At 41.8% G+C, this 21966-nt stretch overlaps 1 protein-coding gene across 5 annotated transcripts in view; it reads left to right on the top strand.

The window, feature by feature from the left end:
- The first annotated feature begins 1605 nt into the window (after positions 1-1605).
- The window catches only part of MUSK (muscle associated receptor tyrosine kinase), a 54284-nt gene continuing 33923 nt past the window's right edge, over positions 1606-21966 (top strand). For all 5 annotated transcript variants that reach the window (XM_042787875.1, XM_033001535.2, XM_033001536.2 and 2 more), the window contains exons 1-5: positions 1606-1684; positions 5915-6041; positions 9297-9448; positions 10843-10970; positions 11494-11635. In XM_042787875.1, coding sequence (XP_042643809.1) covers positions 1606-1684; positions 5915-6041; positions 9297-9448; positions 10843-10970; positions 11494-11635 — 628 coding nt within the window. The remainder of the gene's footprint in view (positions 1685-5914; positions 6042-9296; positions 9449-10842; positions 10971-11493; positions 11636-21966) is intronic.

The raw sequence follows: 21966 nt of genomic DNA on the forward strand, positions 1-21966 counted from the left end.
TCTTTAACACATGTTCAGCTGGTGCTTCTGCCTTTATTCATCTTTGGAGGAACACTTGTCTAGGTTTGGCATGGCATGATAATGGCAATGCTACTTTGGGGACATGCAATGGCTGATTAGGAGCGATCTTTGCAAAGATCTTCCCAAAGTAGCATTGCCATTATCATGCCATGCCAAACCATCGGGATTCACACACACAGAGCTCCAGCCAGCTTTACTCCTTTTCCTCTCCAGAGGAAGCCCTGCCGAACTATGTATGTTTATTGCAGAATGACTGTTAAGAAGTATTTGAAACTGAGAGGTTTAGCAAATAAAGGAAATTCCAGAGATCTCAAAGTACCTTTTACTGTGATATGTTATGACTGTGCATTCCCTTTCCTCAGACCATGTCTTTTAGTGCAAAGTTCACATCCGCTCTGCTGATAACATGATGAAAAAGTATCTGGAGTCATGTTCCCAGGGCATCATCATCAATTAGATACTCCCCAAACTGATTATTCATCTTTTTCTCTTCTGCTCATTCAGATGTTGCCCCCCCCATCAGCCTTTCCACAGTGGTAAGACTGATTGCAAACACGCTTCATAAAAATATTTATGCTGGAAATACAGGGAGTACATATGACTTGACATTTTTGACAAAGATGATGTCATGTAGACCACTGTACTGGGATGGGGAAAGATGGAGTTAGTCTGGAGATAGCCTCAGGTCTAATGCTCCTCTGAAGTTTCCTAGAAAATGAGCTCCGATTTTCAGTCTTTCACTTTAGACAGAGATCTGGTAGATAAGAAGAGATTTCTGAGGGATTAATAATGTCAGTCTACAACAGTCATATTTCCCTATAGCAATGTTTCTACCCATCCCCTGGGCTGCTGCTGATGTTGAAATGAAATGCTTCTTTTCTCCCATGGTCTAAATGTTGCTCCTGCAGTAGATACTCACTTTTTTGGGGGGTCTATTTCCAGGACCAGACTCTGCTTTTTCAATGTGCTGCAGTGGTTCTCAAACACCATCAACCTTCTTGGCAAAGGGGACTTTCAAGCCCCTAGTGCCAACCTTTCCTGCTCCAGCAAATACATCTGTTGAGAAAAGAAATGCTATCAGCAGGGCAACAGGTGGCATATTGCAGCCAATCATGAAAGGTTATAATAAGAAAGAGGGAGCGTGTGTGAGAGAGAGAAGAGAAAAAATGAAAAAGAGGGGGACTAGGCTGAAGGAAAATCCAGTGGCAAGCATTTTTTCCACTACTGCTCTTACGTGGTGCTGAAATAAAGGCCTGGTGACTTGCAGTGCTGGTGTAGGGTACTGCCCTGGAAATGCATTTCCCCATTGTACTCTTCTCTGTTTGCTTAGAAGGAATTCAGAAGGGATTTGCTTTCTCTTGTTTCACGAGCCCCACGCTTTCACACTGACTGAAGTGGATACGCACCAGCTGGCCACGTCCATCACTGCCGCCGGGTGGGAGAATTCCTGATTATACTTAGATCCCGCAGACCCTGCTCCGTCATTAGCGGAGGACCTCTGCTTGTGCACCGCCATCCGAAATGCAGCCGGCTGGGAGCTCCACACGCCTTGCCTGAAGGAGTCAGATGCCTTCTGGATCAAACATGAATGACCTGCTGAAGGTGCCCCTGGTGCGCGTTCTCACCCTGGCAGCCCTCAGCTTGGCCGAGATGCTCCCAAAAGGTTTGCTTGGAGGGGCTTTTGCCCTGCCCTGCTTCTGCCTCTTGCTGAAGGAGGTTTTGCAAAGGGGAAGGTATCTCTGGTAACAGTGGGGTGGGTGGTGAGGTAGTGTTCCCGAAAAGGACAAAAATGTGCTGCTTTTGGTGGTCACTTGACTTTTTTTAGAAGGATAGCAGTGAAGATAATCTCATATTTGTGTATGGGATTGAAGGTTCTTTGTCTAGGAAGAGCACGTAGTCCCATTGTAATGGGAAGGGGAGACGTTTGGGTTCAGCCTGGGTGGGATAGACATTTCTCATGTCAAAGGAAGCTTACAGGTTTTAATGACTTGTAGCACCCATTGCTGTAGACCCCAAGATTCTTGGTGTTCTGCATGCCTCTGTATGCTTGTAAATATATAAAACTCAAAGAAAGTGTAAATAACTATAATGTCTTTACAGAGTGTATGTATATAAATACAAATGAGCATGGTTTGTATTGTATATAACATAAAAGTTTTTATACCTTCTTCCTGTCTGTATGCACACATGCACATGGACACATGCACTCAAACTTTTATCCAACACAAGAACTGAAAAAAATCTGTTTAGAAGAGTCTTTGATGTACAAAGTGCAACAGTGGTCTTCTGGACGTATTGTCTGGTAACCCTGTGAACAAAAGGCATTGCTGCATGGTGATTGTCAAGAGCCATTCAAAGCGTACCAGAAACTTTGCAGCTTCAGGAAAATAGAAAAAACCTTAAGGAGGATGCCGGTATTGACCCATTGGGCCAGCATGGCTACTCTTGCAGACCTGTGCTCTTACAATAGTCAGGTTGGCCTCAAAATGGAAAAAAAAAAGGTCTCTTCTTTATAAAAAAGCTTTTGAAATAAAAATGTTATTTTTTTCATAAGGCACTAAAGTAAGTTGGTGAACTCTTGTCTTTTTGAAAGCTGTGGTAAGATGGGAGTGGAGAGACGAGAAAAACAAAGATGAAGGGGATTGGTTTTTTTTCTGGTGGCACAGTTCAAGGAAGAAATATGCATCCTTTCCTAAAACATTACAGGTGGCTGAATTGCCTTGTTCCCTGAGAGGGGCTGAAATGTGACCAGCCCAGCTGTACCCTATAGAGGTTTTACATCATTAGTTGGAAATACAATTGGGCAGTTTTTGACAGAGGAACTGCAGTATCTTCAGGCATCTGCAATGCTTCAGGGGACAGTGGCTCCCATTTTCCACTTCGTTTTGTTTGCCTGGCTTGTCTTGTTTCAAAAGTGTGAATTCAAAACCAAAGCCAAGCAATTTGGGAGCTCCTGGTGGGCTGAGGCGAGAAGGGCATTTGGCTTTCTCATGGGCCCCATGACCAGCCTTGGGTCATCTTGTTAGCTCGGGAAACTGCAGATGACACGCAGAAAAACGGCACCTGGGTGGCTTTACAGATATATAAGTTAATTGATTTTCAGTGTTACTTAAAGCCATAGAGCTACCTAAAAAATATCAGATAGCCTCAGTGGACGCACGCAGAAAGATCTGGGGTCTATGATAAATACGTCCTATGTTGTTTGGGTTACATTTTCCTGTGTTAAAATCTGGTAATGAAGGTATCATAAATTCTGATTGCTTTCCTGAAGAAACACAGGCTAACACCAACACCTGAGCTTTTTGGACAGATTTTAGAAGCAGGCACCGTTGCGGCCATTTTGGGTCTCTCTTGCCGCCTCGTGACAAAATGGCGGCACACTCCACCGCTCGCTGTGCCCTGCAGGCACACCGCCCATCCTCCGGCCTTGTGCCCTCTGCCCCATCACCCCAGCTGCAGGAGCACTGCTTGCACCTCCCCGCTGGCCCAGCACTCCGCTTTAATATCAGAAAGGTAAAAAAGAGCATGCGAGAAAGTGACACATCACTGTTGTTGTCACAGTTGCTCTTCGAGGTTGTAGAATCTGGGGAGGCAGCTGTAAAAAACAAGTTTCCTTTCTGCTTTTGTCATAGGTAAAGTGCTGTTGGTTTGGACGGTATTTTCTATGAGTATGGGGCTTGATTCTGGCCTAAGATCTGTGTGCTGCCTTTCAGAAGATGCTAGATTAGACACCATGTAGGCAATATTGCTAAGGATAATTCTGTCATCTGTTGAAATAAAGAGATATCATAAAAGTACTCAACTGTTGCTAGAGAATTTATTTAATCTATAAAACTGACAGACAGCCCTTATTTGACCAAAGAATAAAATACTGTTGTTATGCATATTGGCTCTTGGTACAAATCTAACTTTATTCTTTGTGACAATAGCCATGCTTATCATGACAACACAGTTATAAAACTAGTTGCTTTGAATTTTAGTTACTGCAAAAATTTCCATTTCTCAGGGTTAAAAAAGCATCCTTCCAGAGATCAAGGCATGTAGACAACAGCAATAAAAACATGCTGTACAAAATTAGATTGTAAAACTCCATTTCAGCCAGGCTTAATGCCATCAAAACCCAATAAACTCTGTCACGAAATAGCAACATCCCCTTTGAAGTAGACAGGATAGTCTTTGGTGGAGGTTATTCTCCTAAAACAACCTTCAGTAGCAGGGAAGTTTAGGCTTTATGAATATCTTCCGTTTGGTTTCACTGGCCTGAGATTTATCTGGGGTACACTACAGATTACTTCTATCTAGTGTGACTCAAAATGACCCAATAAATTGAAGGCTTATAAATTTGAAGCAGTGATCTTAAACAAAGAATCTGCAACAGACGTATTTTAACTAAAGTTTAGTTAACATAATCTTTAGTGCTACCTCAGCTGTAGTTTTAAGACCTTTTTATAGAAGTATAGTCATTACCAATTATACAATTTGAAGTCATATAATCTAGAAATATTATTAAGGCAGATTTGTTCTAATGACATTTGAAAAGTGTTAGGACTTTTACATAAACCTGATAGTGGAAGCCGATCCTTTCTTCCTCTAGCTTCATTCCAGCTGAACTCCAATGACATTATAATTTTCACTCCTGTGTAAACTGAGAAAGCATTAAGGTAAGGGCTTTCTATTATTCTCATGCACTTAAATTGGAGTGTCTTGTATTTTTTTTTTTTTTTTTTAGTGGGGTAAATTTGATGTAGTTTATTTTTTGCCTGAATTTAAATCTTATTAGGAAGGCCAGCAGATACAGTGCGGGCAGGATTTTTCTGTGAAAAGACATGCAGTGTGCCAGATACTGCTACAGTCAGAGAGGAACAGGAAGATTCCTGCATCCGCTGTACATTTTCAAGGTGGTGTTTCAGGAACATGGTATGAAACTAGTTCCTCTCAGCACAGCTGTCAATGAAATCCAGTCCAACTAATACTGGATGTGTGTCCCTTGCAGTTATAGATTAAAAGTAATTCAAGCATCTTTGGAGGCAATGGCTGCAATGCATACCATGCTCAGGGAAAGAGATTCACTACGCATATCCTTTGATCCCTCTAGCCATGCTTCAAGTCTTTTATCGGGGTGATGGAAAATGTTTCTAAAGATGATACACTCAAATAATGTATGATGACAGGTCTGTGATAATAAGCATCAGACACAGCTATTAGACTTCTAACCCCGGTGCTACTTGACTAGAAAAGGTGAGAAAAAGAATGTGTGCTAGTCATGCCACAAATCTGCAAGAACTGAAGGGCCTTTACAAGCCTGGTTTTGAAAAAAATAGTGCCACATAATACTTTTTTTTTTTTTTTAAAAAAAAAGATAAATAGTCCTGTATTAGTGACGAAGAAGCCCAAATCTCATGCATTATGCATCAATAAGGAGGCACTGTGCCCACTGCAGGGGCAGGTCGGCTTGGTTTCAATTTGTATGCTGTTTGTTGCACTTGCAGCCCATGCAATGCCACCCCTGTAGCAGGGGGACAGCCTCACCTGTGTCTTTGCAGTATGCCACCCAGTGCTGTGCACCCTGGGGTGAGAGGAGGGTTAGAAACAAGCGACGCACTGGGCTTGTTGGAGCTGTCCCATGCTTGGGTTGCTCTGTTTTTCACCCTAGAGCGAGCACAAGGGAAAATGCAAAACCTGCAGCAAACAACAGCAGGCTGCAGCTACAAAATGGAGGAACCTGTGTTAGAGTGAATGCGTGGAGGGTGTGCAAAGCTCCTCTGAGCTGGGGAAAAAGCCATGGAGTGACCTTGCAGAGACACAACTGCCTCTGCCAAAGGGGTCTGGCAGGCTTCGTGCCTCCCTCCACGAGGCACTGGGATATTTTCTGATTTTCTCTTCCTTCACACAGCTCCCTTGATCAGCACTCCCCTGGAAACTGTGGATGCACTGGTAGAGGACGTTGCCAAGTTTGTCTGTGTAGTGGAGTCATACCCTGAGCCAGAGATAACGTGGACACGCAACAGCATTCCCATCAGGTAGGGAGCAACCCCAGCCCTCTCCAGCAGCCCCTGCCATAACCATCAGTGCTTTCCTTCATGATAAAGGAGATATCTGCAAACATCAAAATGGGTCTGTGGCAGGGAAAGCGGTGACTAGCTGTAATAATATAGGAATCTGTGCTCCTTAGAGAGTGATAAGAGCTCCTGGGGGGATGATTTTGCAGCTTCACACACTTGATTTTGGAGGCAGTTGGTTTCTGCTATGAGCAATGCAAGGAGTTTGGTCTCCAGCTTCAGACAGTGCATCCTGCTCTGTGTCTCAGTTTATGCATTTACAAAGGAGGAGGATACTGTGTAGTATTTAAAAGGAGCATTGCCAGACTTGCTGCCCTGGTGTCTGCAATGTGCTTGGAAACTTTGCATGGAAGGGATCATACCATACCATTTTTTTTTGTTTCTAGTTCTGGATCTGACCATAGGAAACTGACTTCTTGTTGTCATATGCTGTCAGACATTAACCACCAGGTATCATGGTGCCACCAAAGAAGGCTGCCTTGGAAGCATGTTATGGAAGCTGCTACCATTGCTTTAACTCAGTTGCTGTAGACAGACTCTTGCAAAGTAAACTGTACCTGATCTTCCAACTCTGAAATCACGTTATGTCTTCCACATGGCTTCACATCAGTTTCTCATTCTAGATTGCTCTTAGTGACTCCCTCTATAAGGGAAAATTACAGAACAATCTATGTGTAACACAGTTAAGGACCATTCTCCACAAGGGATGTCCATGTTAGGCAGATGGTCACCTGGAGCATGGTTCCTGCTATCAGAGTCAAGCATCCAAAGAGCCCTTGAACCACTGGCTTGGGAGACTCCAAATAAGCCAAAAGCAGAAGGAAATCTTACTGCTAGAATACTCATACTGGCCTTCAGAATTTTCTTTTACATTGACTGCAACAGAACCTCATCAAAACCCTTATCCTAGCCCTCTGACCCCAGACTTGTTGCAGGAAGGAGGTCTGAATTTTCATGGTTGATATTTCCAGATCAAGTCACCTTTCTCCTAATTTCTTCCACATCAGTGACACCATGACTCAAAATCAAAGCTGGTCGAGGAAGCCATTCATACAGGACCATGGAGAATACATGCCTTTCTCTCCCCACGGTCTTTAAAATTTCACTCTATGTTATGCAGTCAGTTGAAAACCAGATAATTTCTGACCCCAATCCCTACTTCCCCACCTTTCTAAAACCCCACCCCACCCCGAGACATAGTTCATTTTCCACAACATTGAACAACAAGGAAAATACCAATCAGAAAAGCTTTTCTGGAGAGGCCAGAGAGCTCAGGTGGTTTGTTAATTTACTGGAGCTTCTGGACCAACATTATAGCAACAGCTCTTCCACTTTCCCAACGCTATGTTGGCATTAATAGTGCTGCTGGATACAAAAGCTCAAACCAAAGACAGGGAAATAGATAAGCTGAAAATATTTCTGTTACTTTCCAAGAACATAGATGAAAGTATTTACACAATGAAAAAGAATCATATCAGTGGACTTTTTTTCTGAAAAAAAAAAAAAAAAATTTGTGTGTGTATGTATGAAACTCCAAAGGGGCTTGTTATTGGCAGCAATACATATCAGTTATTTTATTTACAAAATTTTCTTCTCCTGACAAGTTCCCAGCACCCTGAACCGTCAACTAAGTTAACCTTCAAAACAAAAGAGTATGTAAAAATTCAATGGGGATAGCACCAAGGCAGATGCTGTTGTCAGCACTAGTTTTCTGGAAGCACCTTTCCTTTGGATATCAAAACTTGTACAAGTAGACTGGCAGGTGCCCTGTGCCAAGTGAAATGGTTACCTGCCCCATCTCCCAGCATAAGGCTGCCTGGGGTGACTCTTCCTCAGGGAAATAAGGGAATGGAGCCTACACGTCTCTTACACAATGGATAAGTTATTTGTACTCTTTCTTCCCAGGGTGAAAAGAGGAGGGAGATACAAGACTGAAAGATGAAAGGCTGTTGAAGGGAAGTATGTGCCTGAAATACCATAAATGGCACACTGAGACTATTTGGTGTCTGTTGTATCATTTTTAACAGTAAAGGACAAAAAACTACAACCTTAGGTGAGAGGTATTTGTGGTAGTTTGGGAGACAATCCTCAGGTCAGATCCCTTTTGCTACCATTCTTCAGAATTGAAGGACAACTGCATGTAAGTGCTTCCAGAAAGCATCAGTGAAGGTGTGAAAATCAAGCATAGAGGAATTTATGAAATGTTATGCAAATCTTGTTCCACTGAAGTTTTACTATACTTTTTCAGTTTTACAATGAAAATCAGATATCAGACCTCCACTTTCTTACCACCTTTCTTTCTGTTTCTCCCTTGCTCTCACACATGTACACATGCACACAGGCACATACACACACACACATGCACATCGCATGCTCACATGCAGAATTGGTCTTTGCTCCACAGACTTTGCTACAATATCCTGTACCTTTGTTGCTCCAACTTAAGAGCTATTCTTGACTTCTCTGAAGTCTCCAGGTTAAAGTCTGCTGTCATTAAACTATAGCTCTCCTTGCATCCTCTAATCTTTAGATGGCTTGTTTTCTTCAGCACATTTCTTTGCTTATTTGCTGTTGTGGGTTTTTTTTTTTGTTGTTGTTGGTTTTTTTTTATTTTTATTCTTTATTTTTTTTCCAAGAAATAGATAAAATCAGTCCTGAATACAGACACAAAAATACTTGGATTTTAGTTTGTATCTTTTTTTCACAATAGTAAAAATCTTTCCATAACATTATCTGTTTAGTGAAAAAAAAACAGATTTTTGTTTGTTTTTTTTTTTTTTTTTTTTTTAATCTGAAGAAAGTTACTCTAAAAAACTTCAGTCAGTTCCAGTTCCTATCTAGGCAGTCCTTCCCTTGCACTGAGTGATTATACCTAAAACAGGACCCAACTGGATGAGATTACTTGTGCTTATGCCTGTCCTTGGCCAGGCAGAAACCCAACTATGGTACCTACTTACTTGACCAATACCTTACTGGAGGAAGAATTGCCACCACACTGGTGGTGGTCAGGAACTGCGTGGTCTAGTGAGGACCAAACTGAATCTTAAGTCTAAACGCAACATTTCCAGTGCCTTTCCTTGTGTTTTCATGTTGAAAATAAAAAGTAAAGCATATTGTCATTTATAGTGCTGATAGTGGTCTGCAGGTACAAATGCAATTCTCCCTCTCCGTTGCTGGCTGTCCCCCGACCCTGACAAGCTGTGCTGTGCCCTGCAGGCTGTTTGACACCCGGTACAGCATACAGAGGAACGGGCAGCTCCTGACCATTTTGAGCGTGGAGGACAGTGATGATGGGGTGTACTGCTGCACGGCGGATAATGGGATTGGAGCAGCTGCACAGAGCTGTGGGGCTCTCCAAGTGAAAATGCGTAAGTGGGAATGTAATTTCTTCCTGACACCATGTAAGTGTGTAATTGAGAGCCTGAGCAGGCCCACGGGTATGGCCCCTGGGGGTCTGTGTTCAGGGCAGACCTGTGTTCCTGGGGGGGCTGGGTGCAATCACTTGAGACAAAGACATGGCGTATCGGATCATATCTTAACTAAAAGCAGTTGTGCTTATTCACTTTGAATAACACACACTTGTGCTAGGATCAGAGGAACTGTCTGCATAGCAGAGGATAAAAAATGGTGCTTTGAAGAATGCCCTTTGTACAAAACTTCATAAAAGCAGCACAATTTGATAGATTAGTCTGCCATAGCAATACTGTATAAATCCCTTGTGAATTTTAAACATAAGATTTCACTAATCAGATTTATGCCTGAGGATGGCAAAAGCAAGTAAATGCTGTTCAGATGTTCTTAAAAGTAGTCTTGAAAGGTCTGGAGCACCACAGTGTAAATCCCATCATCCCACATAGAAGGCAGAGCACTGGTTCTTGCAAAGGGCTATATACGTGCTGGGCTCGGTAAAGCTGAACGCTTCGAACTCTGGCTGCAGTTATTTACACAAACACTTAAAGGGGCAGCTGATATATATCCTGGCTAAAGCATCTGTAGGAATGGATTTGTTTGTGCTAATGAGCATGACCCTCCAGGTGTGGAAATTCTGGGGCTCTCCAGTATCCCAGTCGCCTGCAGGTAGGGGCCATGATGTGGTGCTCTCTAAAGGTTGCTTTTCTGCTTGTTCACTATTGTGCAGGGGAGGCAAAACTTTAGATCTCCCAAAACACTGAGATGAAGATCTTTTTTACTGCCAGCTCAGAGTAAGCTAAGCCATATTTTTATTTGGCTAAAATTAATTTAAATTTGTCCAATATTAACTTCAAGGGAGTTTGATTTTTTGTTTCTTTAAGGATTTTTTACCCTTTTTACTAACATAGTTATAAATCCTTCAACTAGGGACATTAATTGAATTTACATGCCCCTCTTGTTGAGCTAGAGACAAGCCTGGGTTAAAACTATTTCAAAACCAATTCACTCCAGATCTGAGCTTTCACACAAGACACTGTTTATGCAGTGAAGAATGTCAAAACCTGGAATGCAAACATTCCTCAATATTGGAAGTACTCTTATCTGGATTTGGATTTTAGCCCAGGCCCTAATTCAAACGACTGTCAAAGTCCACTTCTGAAAACAAATAACCCATACAAGTTAGCTGCTTTTGCATCCATACACTGAAACTGTGAATGCTGTGCTTAAGAAAGCTTTCTTTCAGCAATGTACAGAAAAAGCAGCAGAAATTTTGTTGTCATTTCTGAACTTGTCCTGTTCTGGTATCTCTTAGCTTCAGTTCAACTTTAATTTTTGACTTTTCAAATTTTAGGACCCAAAATAACCCGACCACCTATAAATGTGGAAATAATAGAAGGGTTAAAGGCTGTTCTTCCATGCACTACAATGGGGAATCCAAAACCTTCTGTTTCATGGATCAAAGGAGAAACAGTTGTAAAGGTGAGTTGAGAACAAAATTTAAGTAATGCTAGCTATTTACTGAAGGTACTGTGTTAAAATATCAGCAACAACTACAGCATTTGTAAATTCTAGTTGCTAGGAAGCAAGCATTTGGAAAATACAGGGTTCATCTCATAGATGTCTGCATCTGCAATAATTCTGCCTGTAAACCAAACATTCTCTGTGTACCTATATTTTATATTATATATATTTATTACTACTAAGAGTGGCCAAATGCTGTTGACTGCACTTGTGAGTGTTCTCATAAATAAGAACTACTGAGGTGCTTAGCTAAGATTCAAGGCTCTTTTGAACCTATAATTCGCTGATGTCCAAAAAGAGGGATGGGTGAGTGTGTCATGACAATGCTGAGCAGGAAGAGCTGGCCTCAAATCCTTCAGCTGTAGGACAACACAAGTAATTTTCATGCTTGTAAGCCCAATCCTTGCAAGGAGATATTGGGTGCTGCTTGTGTGCAGCCTGCATGTGGAGCCCTCACCTCGACTTCTCCTTCCTCTGGCAGGAGAATGCTCGCATTGCTGTCCTCGATTCAGGGAATTTAAGGATCCACAATGTTCAGAGAGAAGATGCAGGACAGTATCGTTGTGTAGCCAAGAACAGCCTGGGCACAGCCTATTCTAAACCTGCAACAGTGGTGGTGGAAGGTGAGTAACCCCTGCACCGGGCTCAAGCTCCATGTGCCATCTCGTCATGCATACACGGCTAACTCGAATTAACCTCAAGTATCACACTAATGTCAACAAAAACATCCTAGAGGGTGTCACAAAAGGCAGAAGAAGGGAAGGGAAAAGCAAAGTGAGAAACAGAGAAAGTTTGTCCACACCTGCTCCCATTGCTGGCTGATGGTGAAAAGGACTATCAGTGGAGGGTCCTTGCCCATGGCTGCTGTGGATATGGTGGGGTATTTATTTGAGTAAGGACTCTCAAGTATGTTTTTCCTTCTGACTGATATTTTCCAAGATGCCAGCTTGTTTCTTGTTTCAGAAGTCCCACCAGACCCATGGTTATACACTATGGCTTGAGGAGACAGACAAGTAGAAAGCTGGTGGCCCTGGAAACTTGCTGCAAAGAGCCTGATCAGGGAGCGCTGTGGCTGCAAACAGTGAAGCACTTTGCAGCATTAAGTGTATGTCCCTCTCATTTTCCTCTGATTTTCCATCTGAACTGGTTGATTCTTCAGGTAAACAGAACTTTTCTCTCAAAGGACTTGAACATTTTCTGCCCGTTAAACTGAACACCGGATTGATTTTTCAGTTTCTGGTCTTTATGTGCCATCTCTTATTTACAGAGGGTGTTTGCTTTGTGGTATAAATCATCACCAGTTTCAGAGTGCTGAGATCAGTGGACTGCAGGGGAACCCAAATGTAGGCAACGAGGCATTCAGTGTTCCTGAATCCTGTAAGAAAAGTTCAGTTATGCAAGGTTTTGCAGAGTGGCAGGAGGGATGGCTGACTTGGTAGATGAACTAATCCTTATTTCTTATTCAGAATGACTATACTATAGAAAGAGGAGAAAGGTCTCCATTTGCCTAGTAAGCTTCAAAAGATTGTTGTAGGTTACATTTGGCCTGGGACTATCAGAGGTGTTGTGGTTGGACAAGAGGTTACTTAGGGTGCAATCTCATTTCTAAGAGGAACACTGACCTTCTTCTGGATCAGGATAAGGTATATTAGATCCAACTACAAATTACTGCAGGTCTGATGTTTCCTTAAAAACTGCACTAATTGTCCTTTTTTTTTTTTTTCTTTTTTTCTTTTTTTCCTCTTATATTTACACATACAGACTTCAAGTATGTTAGAAATTCCTTAAATAGCTTTAAAACAGGAAGGCAGCTATTTCTAATCTAGATATCTAGATTCAGAGCTGTACTTCTCCCGAGTTAAGAGCAATGTGACAGAATGCTGCCACAGGCTGTGAACAGCTTGGGTACTGGGTTTTGGTTTGGCCTCATCATTGAGACAGTGGCCAGAGGCTTGTCAAGAATTTACTGTGAATGGCAAATAGTCAGTGCCATGCATACACCACCCCCCCTCCCCCCTCCATGCTGAAGGGCCTCAGACACTGGGATTTTATTGCTCTGGATCTACCAGAGCCAGTTAAGGAATCTGAAAGCGGGCTGGAACCGCACCAAAATCCAGGCTGCTAAGGTTGATAACTTGTTTTGTCCCTGTCTCCAGAATTATGCAGCTGCCTATTAATTCAGGGAATGGCAAAATAATCCACAAATAGCCAACTTGCAAAGGAGAACCTGTGTGTGTTCTTTTTAAAACGAGGAAGATTAGTTCTTAATTAATCAATGGGAGCTCAGTGCTCCCACATAAACTATCCCTCATGTTCCATTCATGTGTTGTGTGAACAAAGCAATGCTGTTCTCCAGGCTCGCCTTGGTTTCTCTGGTAGGGCACCCATATAATATACCTCATTTCAGGCTGCCACCCAAACTAGACTGATGCATGTTTGTTTTACTTTTTTGGCTTCCCAAATCCAAAGGTAATAATCCTGACTGCAGCTTGCTGTGTATACATATCCCTTCCCCTCCTAAAATCTAATATTTTAGATTAATTCTCATGGATATTTAGCATTCATACACATGCACATACCTGTGTATGCACACAGGTATGCACACACACATGCATCCTCCTCACGTACCTCTTTGATCATTATTTTTAGTAACTCCCCCTTCCTACCTCTCCTGCTGCCTTATTATCAGCATTTTAAAATAACTCCAAGTAAATAATAATCTAAAATTACTCTATGCAGGCAAATCACACTTCAGTCTTCTCTGAGAATTTGCTTTGTTCAGAAAACTTATGAAAATACGTTGTTTGCTGCTTCTCTGCAATAACACCACAATATTTTTTCTTTAATCTTGGTGCTACCATTCACTGTAGTTACCACACTGCATAGTGTGGCTTAATAGTAAAATAAAATGACTAAGCATGGCTGGTTAACTATGAATATTTAATCCTGAAGCAAATGCCTATTCAAAGAGCAGTGCAAATATTTATGCCTAGCTAAATCTAGATTAGGTGGGCTCTAATTTCTGAAAGAGGTTTCTAATTTTCTGTTGTGAGCTTCCATTTTATTTGGTTCAACATTAATCCTGCAATTAGTTTCAGGCATTGTTCAAAGCGCAGAGCTGTCTAACTTGACAGATTGACCCTCTGCCTCCTGCATGCAGTCAAGCTCCTTAATGCATGTAAGGTCAGGCACATGCTTAAATGACTTGCTGAAGCTGGGCCCAGGAAGCTGGGCAAGTCTCAAGTAGGTAAAATTTTCTATGCTGGATCCACTCATTCAAGCTGATGATAATCTTGGCCCAAGCATTTATACCACTGCGGTGCCCTACAGTCCTACTTCTTGTCTGGTTTCAGGGTAAAAAAGTTTTAAAAAAGCTGATACTTTGATTTTCCAAATATTTTGTCTGCATTTCTTGTCGGCTTTACTCAACATTTATAATACTGGCCTCTATTTGATACTTTTAAAACACAGCTTTAATATTTATGAAACTTTATTATTTTTAAAGCAAAGTTGAAATAATTTGAGCAACGATTTTAGATTAATATTTAGGTGCAGTTCTTGTCAAGAAAAAGAAAGTAATGGAGGTGTTTCTTAGTGGAACTGATTTTTCAGTTGTTCCTGATTTTTGTCAGTGAATGGGGGGAAGGAGATAAGGATCCTTGGGGTGTTGCCCACTGAATGGACTGATCCCTAGCCAGAGCAGCCTGCTGCCTCTCCTGGGGCACATTTCAGACACCAGAGTTCAGGTGAAGTATTAGTGAACTCTAGTGAGTTAATGAGCTTTAGTGTCCAGAACTGGCTCAGGATTTTAATTAAAAGGGCTGAAAAAAGTCTGTCCTTTTGGACTGTGTTTTTTCACCAAGTTTGGGGCAAACCCACATGAATTTGGACACATGATAGTGAAACAGATTCTCTCCTTAAAAGACATAGTCCATTAAGGGTTGAAACATGATCTTAATGGACTAGGCTGCTGGGTCTATGGGAAGAGCTGGGATCTTCATCAGGAACCATACTGAGCCCATAGACAGCACTGCCTTCACTGAAAGACTGCCTGGGCTGCCTGGAGAGTGTTAGGAGGAGAAAGAAAGTGTTGGGTATCCTCTTGATTTAACACCATGGAGGTGAGGGATGGGGAAAGAAGAGGCAGACATTGGCCAAGAGACCCATCTGACCATGCAAGGTAAGCAGCCTTCCTGCTGAAGGAGGGTTGCACACTATTTTTATGATCTTGGTGTGTTCTGTAGCAATAAAATGACACACAGCTCTGGTTTAGCTCTGAGGGGACACCTTGAAGGAGCAGTGTTGGTTCTTTCCAACATGTGTTTGTGTCACTATGAAGTGGTCCTTCACCAAAGCGCTGGTTTCCAGTTGTGTGGAAGCTGCATGGGTACATTGAGTTGGCTTTCCCCACGTTCAGTTCCTCTGTCAAATTAGTTACAGCCTATGCAACTTATGGAAAACAGAAGTTTTCCTGGTAGTAGAAGTACTGGCATGAGGCAGAAACAAGCCTTCTCCGCACAGGTCTGCAAAGCAAAACAAATGAGCAATGATAAGTTAGCTGGTTTAGTTAAAATTATCATGTGAGGATGATGACTTATTACACATATACATCCAAAGATGGCTACAGGAGGTAACATTTACATTGACATAAAGGAACAATATTATAATCCTGTCTGTTTGCCAAGAAAAGTGTTTTTAATTTTCTGGAGGTAACACTTCTGACCTGCAGTTTTGCATTAATTTTCTATCATCTTAAGCATTTTTTCTAACTAGCTGTTTGACACATTATCAGTTTTGATAATGAATACTTCTGCTAACCCTAGATGAGAAGAGCACTCAGTGAAGCAGTACCTTGCCAAAGGATTTATACAAATTTGCTGTTGATTGGTGTACTGATGCCGAAAGTGAATCTGTGGCTGAAAGGTTCCTGGGTGAATCCAAGATTCAGGACTATGATAGAATGGAAGTATTTGTTTGGTTACCTGATCTGTAGTTCACACAGATGTCTGAAGGCTGAAGTGTATTGACAAGATGTTGGCTGTGATGGCTAAAATGTTCTATCTAGTTTTACCCAAAGATCACTCCTTTAGAAATAAATAGGAGAGCAGCTATTGCCTTCAGTAATGTTGAGAGTTATCCTCAAGTGCAGAAATTCCCACCGATGTCATTGAAAACAGAGGGCAGGGTATAGACTTTTAGGCTGTGCCAAGAATGCATTTCTTGACCCTTGTCTAAGCATCTGAAGTCCGTAGGGTTTGCATGATAGGCAGAATTACTGAGGCATTCATCTGTTTTTTTCCTTCATACATCGGACAGCTGTTTATGTAACATGGGATGTAGAACAGGAGGAATTTCAGTTTTCATTGCTATTTGCAGTGACACTGATCCAGTCCATTAATAGGACCAGTTCAGCAAAAGCTATGCAAGACCTCATCAGGTTCAGCTTCTGGGCCTGCTGCCTAAAACTGTACACCCTCTGTGGTCCTCACAGCTTGACATGAGTAACAATGATATTCTCTATACCCATTATGTATAAATTGTATGACACTGAAAGAATAAAGTTAAAGCCACAGGGTCTTGCCTGGTAAGAGGCATGGGAATACTCCTGTTATGAGCATACTTGTCACTCAGACACAGAGAGAAGCTGTTTGACAAGTTTATTTTTTAAATTCTACTGGATTTTTTTTTTGCTTATTCTTGCTATCTTTTTCAGATATGGTGCTTATAACAGATATTTAAAGGATATACAGTTTCTGTATCAAATAAGTGTCTTGCAAAACAGCAATAAAGCAATCCTTTTTGCAATGACTTGCAGGCTCAATTGCCTGACCTGGTCTCCGTGTTCTGTCAGAATTTTTGAAGAATATTTCCTTCTCTCCTTGGGGGAAGGAAGGTGCCACTTTATGAATTGGTAGATTGGATTGCTGTCCTGTATGTTCTTAATTCTTCAAAATAAATGAGTTACAAATAAATTGAAAAAATGACAGTGAATTAGTTACAGTTTAAAATTAACAGCTGTTTATAGATGAGGCATAATGCTGTAAACCATCTATTTCTTTATTAGCCTGAATTTTAGCTTCAGCTACGGAAAGAGCATTTTCTGGAAATGCCATTAAAATGTACAAAGGTTTCTGGTGGATTTGGCACTAACACAAATGAAGATAAAATGTTCTTCTGAGAGGTGTCCTTCCATCCCAACAGAATCATGTGTGTGGAAATCCTCTGCTGTAGGAAGACAGTCTGAACTGTCTACTGTGCTTTTTAGCCTTGCACACAGGGACTTTTTGTGCAGAAATTCTTGGAAAAAAACGTTTTTCTTCCCCTGAGGATGAAGAACAACCTTCCTGTTTTGCCTTTCCAGGTGTTGCACACAGCTAGTGAAACCTCTGATGTTCCCAGTTTGCCCAGTGATGCTTTTTAAACGTTGAATAAGAAAGAAAAAGTCCATAAATACAGGGACTGTAATGTGAAAGGGAAGACTACACAGACAGTCCTGTTGGTTGTGTACTGAGTTAGATGAACCTCCATCTTGTGATTTACATGAAGTTGAGCTTGATCTCCAGCCTGTGGCACCAGAGAGTTGTGGAATTCCAGAGTTTTGGAATATACTGTGTGATAAGGTTTAGTTTTGAAGTCAACACTGTACAAAGACATGTCTAGAAATTAACAATCATAAATCTTTCAGGAAACAAACAAATTATCTAGGATAAGTGCTGGAAGATCCAGTGTCCTCATCAAGAAACTGGCTGGCATCTCCATGGAATTAATAACATCTTTGGATCAAATCTTTTTTGCAGTTTCCAACTGGCTGAATAGGGCGTCGGTTGAGGGCTACTGATCCTTTCTTTACCCAGGCAGTTTCATTCATCCCTCTATTGAAGTATTGATGTTCCACTTCCTCCTGTGCTACTATGTGACAGCACACAAAGCAAACAAATCAAAACAAGGGTAGAAGCAATGTTCCTCATGCTCTCTTGACTTAGACGCTGTTTGTTTTTGCGTTCCAACCCTGGTAGATGGAAGTCTTTTCCTGCCCACAGTTTATTGCTTATTACTAGCTACTAAAATAATACCCTGCCACAGGCCACAAAAATGTTCCCCTATAAGCCACTTGTGACAACTATCTTAGCCTTAAAAATAGGAAGGTTTTCCTTGGAGAATCATCCCTTCAGAGGGGAGGATCTGCCAGACGTGGGTAGGCTAGATCTCAGTTTTTGATTTTTTTTTTTTCAATCCTCTGATTCTTGGAGGCAGTGAGGATACAGCAGACTAGACGACAATAGAAAGCCGTGCCTTGGCTATTTAGTTAACAGACTGCCCAAAAAGTGTAAAGCACTAGCTTCCTTCAGCTGTTTTGTGGACCTCTTATGTAGTCTTGGGATAAATTTGCATGACAAAAAAATCACAAGACAGGAAAGTCACACCATAATTCAAGCAACGAGAATGAAAATAAGGATTTAGTCCAGCTCATCTATCAATTAGCATGGATCACATTCCAGAGATGTGCCCTATTTTGAATAAAAACTCATCTGTACTTGGCATAGAAAAAATAGGAAAGGGAAATACCAAAAGACCACCAAAGCAGATAGCCCACACTGTTACCCTGATTCTTGCTGCCTTGCCCACAGATCAGCTATCGACATGAAATCTGAATATTTATCTGTGCCATCTTCTGAGGTAGGATGTTTTGAGTGAGATGTATTGCCAAATAGCAGACTGACAAGGAAGTGTGCAGCTTTGCATTTAAGTGATGGGAAACATTTCCTCAGGGAAATTCTGATACCAACACTGAGGAAGAGTTTTTGGCTCTGCCTTAAGCAGAGGCAGAAACCCTGGGAAAGGATTGATTTCTTTGTTCGTGGTGATGCTGGTGTATGCACCTTCAGGCAGTGTCCTACGGCAGTAAATAGTGAATACTGCAGTTTGCTGTTAAAAATTGCAAAGGGTTTTGGGGGAGGGAGCATTACAGGGAAAGAAAATAGTACTGAGCTTGCCTGTAATTACACCAAAGTAATTGACTGGCCTCAGTGGGGTGGCATGGGCGTAACTTAAAGCCCAGAATGTCTCATTAAATCTCCTCCTACCTTCTGCATTCACCATAGTTATCCCGAGGTTCTCAGATGCCGCAGATATGGCCATAGCCCTAATTACAGGGTAACAGGGCAAGCCGCAGGAGAAAGAAAACAGCCCCAGACCTTCAGCAAATGAACAAACAAGCGTGAGCTATTCAATTTATTCCTCAGACTTGCTCTGCTGTGACACAGACACGAGGTGCAGGCTCCCTTTGAGTAATTGTTGCAGGGTGGCCTCCTGCACTGAGGAGCTGCAAACCAGGCCTCCTGGGAGCATGAGGTTTCTGACAAGGCATATACTAGCAATTCTTCTTTAATGGGAATTGGAGCCTGCTATTTTCTTTTGCAAAAACCTCTTTCTCCTAACAAAGAGTTTGGAAAGGCACTTAAAAAAATATATGAATTTCTCACATCATTGCATGAATTGTGGTTTTAAGGAAAAAAACCCGAGATATTGCAAACAAAATCCCTCTGGCTTGCAAACTGTGTTGGGTAGTTAGGAAGTGTGTGCTTCCTGCACAACAACAAAGAGAGTTGAGGGTAGAGAATATCCATAGCTATCAGATAAAGGGGGCCAGAGCAAACTGAGACAACTATCCTGAAGTGTCTGGATTTTCATACTGAGAAACCAAGAGAGAGCTGGGCCTGATGATACAGAAAGGAGGGTTTTGGAGGAAACCTGGAAATTTTATAGAATCTGTTTAAAAGTCCAGTTTTGGTAAATTGTCAGTGGGCCAATAAAATTTTTCTGAGGCTGATACCTTCTGTCTTCCAAGGACCTCTTCCATCTTTCTCATTCAGGTAGCAATAGTGGTACAATTCTAGATTTTACTTCTAGCACTAACGACAGTTCTAGTACCTCAGAATATTTCTAGGGTATGTGTGCCTATACTATGTAAGAGAAAGTGTCTGCTGTTGTGATGCTCTGTGTAGAAATGGTTCCCTCACATCTCTGAAATTGCAGCACCAGGCAGCTCTTCACAAAATGGGCATCTCAAACTAGGAGTTGAAAATAGGGAATGAAGATGGATCTCTGTGTTAGGAATGACTAGCAGAGTTTTCAGCACTGAAAACCAAGCATGCATGGTGGAAAAGGTGAACAGGGAACAGGATACTTGCTATCACCCCAAAACAAGAAACAACCTAGCAGCTACTGCTGGCAGCACTTTAAAATAGATGAAAGGAAGTGCTTTTCACATGGCATGCAATTAAATTTATGGCAAGCTGCTACCCATTGGTGGAGACCAGATGTCAGGATGCTGCAGGGCTTATCTCAGTTTTGGGTATCCCATTGATTCTCATAATTGTCTTGTCCATTCCTGAGAGCAGGAGAGGGGGAGACTTGTGTGCAGCTGTGGAGATTTCAGTGCGCACAGGCAGACTGGCGGCCTTGGCAGTGGTCGTGATGGGCTGTCCGTGGCCTGTCATGACCGCTGCTGAAGCTGTCAGTCTTCCTGTGTGTACTGGACTCTTTTCCTCTGGTTGCTGAACAGAACTGGAACAAACAAGAGTTGCTCTTTGACTCAGGAGACTGGGAACTTCTTTTCCAGTTTCACATGCAATAATGGGTGATGGGAGTTGAATGGCACATGGTGTGTCTCTGTACTGGAGGAAAATCAGAGCATGGGAAGGTTTAGAAGGGTCTTTCCTTCAGAGAAACCAAAGACATACATAAGACCAGTACTGACATGAAAAGAATCTCCTTATTCATTTCCTTGGGAAGTAACTCGGACACGTTATCCTCGCTTGTCCTTGAATCTGGTGTTTGCTCTGGATATAGAAATGAACACTTGTACAGAACAGGTTTTATATAGTTACACAGGATATAAGCTATCTATTTACATTTTACTCCTGGTTATTATAGCTTAGCATATTTGCAGGGTCTGCTTTTAGGATTCCAGAGACATCTACATGCGATGCAAAGTCTTTCACAGTTGAGAAGTTCCTGTGCTGGCTGGTACATTTAGCATTATGTGAGTCCTGCTGATGCAAATTGTCCTACCATCCATAAATATTGGAGCTCACCCTAGAATAAGGTTACCTTGAAAAGCTATTGCCTTTCTAAGAAAAACTTGCTTTGATATTAGACACCAGAGCTTAGAATCTGAAGGCATATGCTTCAGGATGGAGATGTTATGGTTTCTTCCATCTGCTTTCCACACAGATCTTGAACTGTCTCTGCTGTCCATTTCACAGCCTCAGGCTCTAGGTTGAGTGTCTATGTATTGCTTTGCTGTCTGGCCTGTGCTGCATGAACCGTTAGAACTACTGCAAGCCCCAAACCTCCCAGATCATGTGTCAGAAGCCAGAAGGACTTGGAGATTTTGAGATTTTGTACAAAATGATGATATTCCAAATGCATTGAGGGGTTCTTCTCCCAGATTACCATGATAACCAGGTGAGGAGCAGGTGGGTCATGAATTAGTGCGTGTTTACAGCACTTCTTCAGCTTGCTCTTCTGGGCCCACACTTAATAGTGCAGTTCCTTGAGAAATAATATGGTGGTTCTGTGCATTTTCTACTGCATCTGTACAGTTTTTTTTTCTTTTGATAATCTGTATACATGCGGTTCTCTGGCAATAAGCATATTTGGATGGGGATTAAATAAAAATAGGTAAGCAATTTGATGGAGATAAATGGAAGTCTCTCATATCAGCTTTGCCTGTGGCATTTTGCCCCTATTTGCGATTAATTGGTAGGCTTGTAAAAAGGTACATATTGCAGTTTTGGTAAGAAATACTCAGAGATCAAAGGGAAACTGACCTTGCAGTTATCTCATGATTTAATTATTAACCTAGTAATTTTGGAAGTGGGTGAGAAGGGGGCAGCACACCTTGAGCAGTGGCAAAGGTACGTGAGCTGTTCTCATTCAGAGGTGTGTG

This window comes from Tyto alba, unplaced genomic scaffold (assembly GCF_018691265.1).
Source record: "Tyto alba isolate M040663 unplaced genomic scaffold, T.alba_DEE_v4.0 Super-Scaffold_13, whole genome shotgun sequence".
Classification (NCBI taxonomy): Eukaryota; Metazoa; Chordata; class Aves; order Strigiformes; family Tytonidae; genus Tyto; species Tyto alba.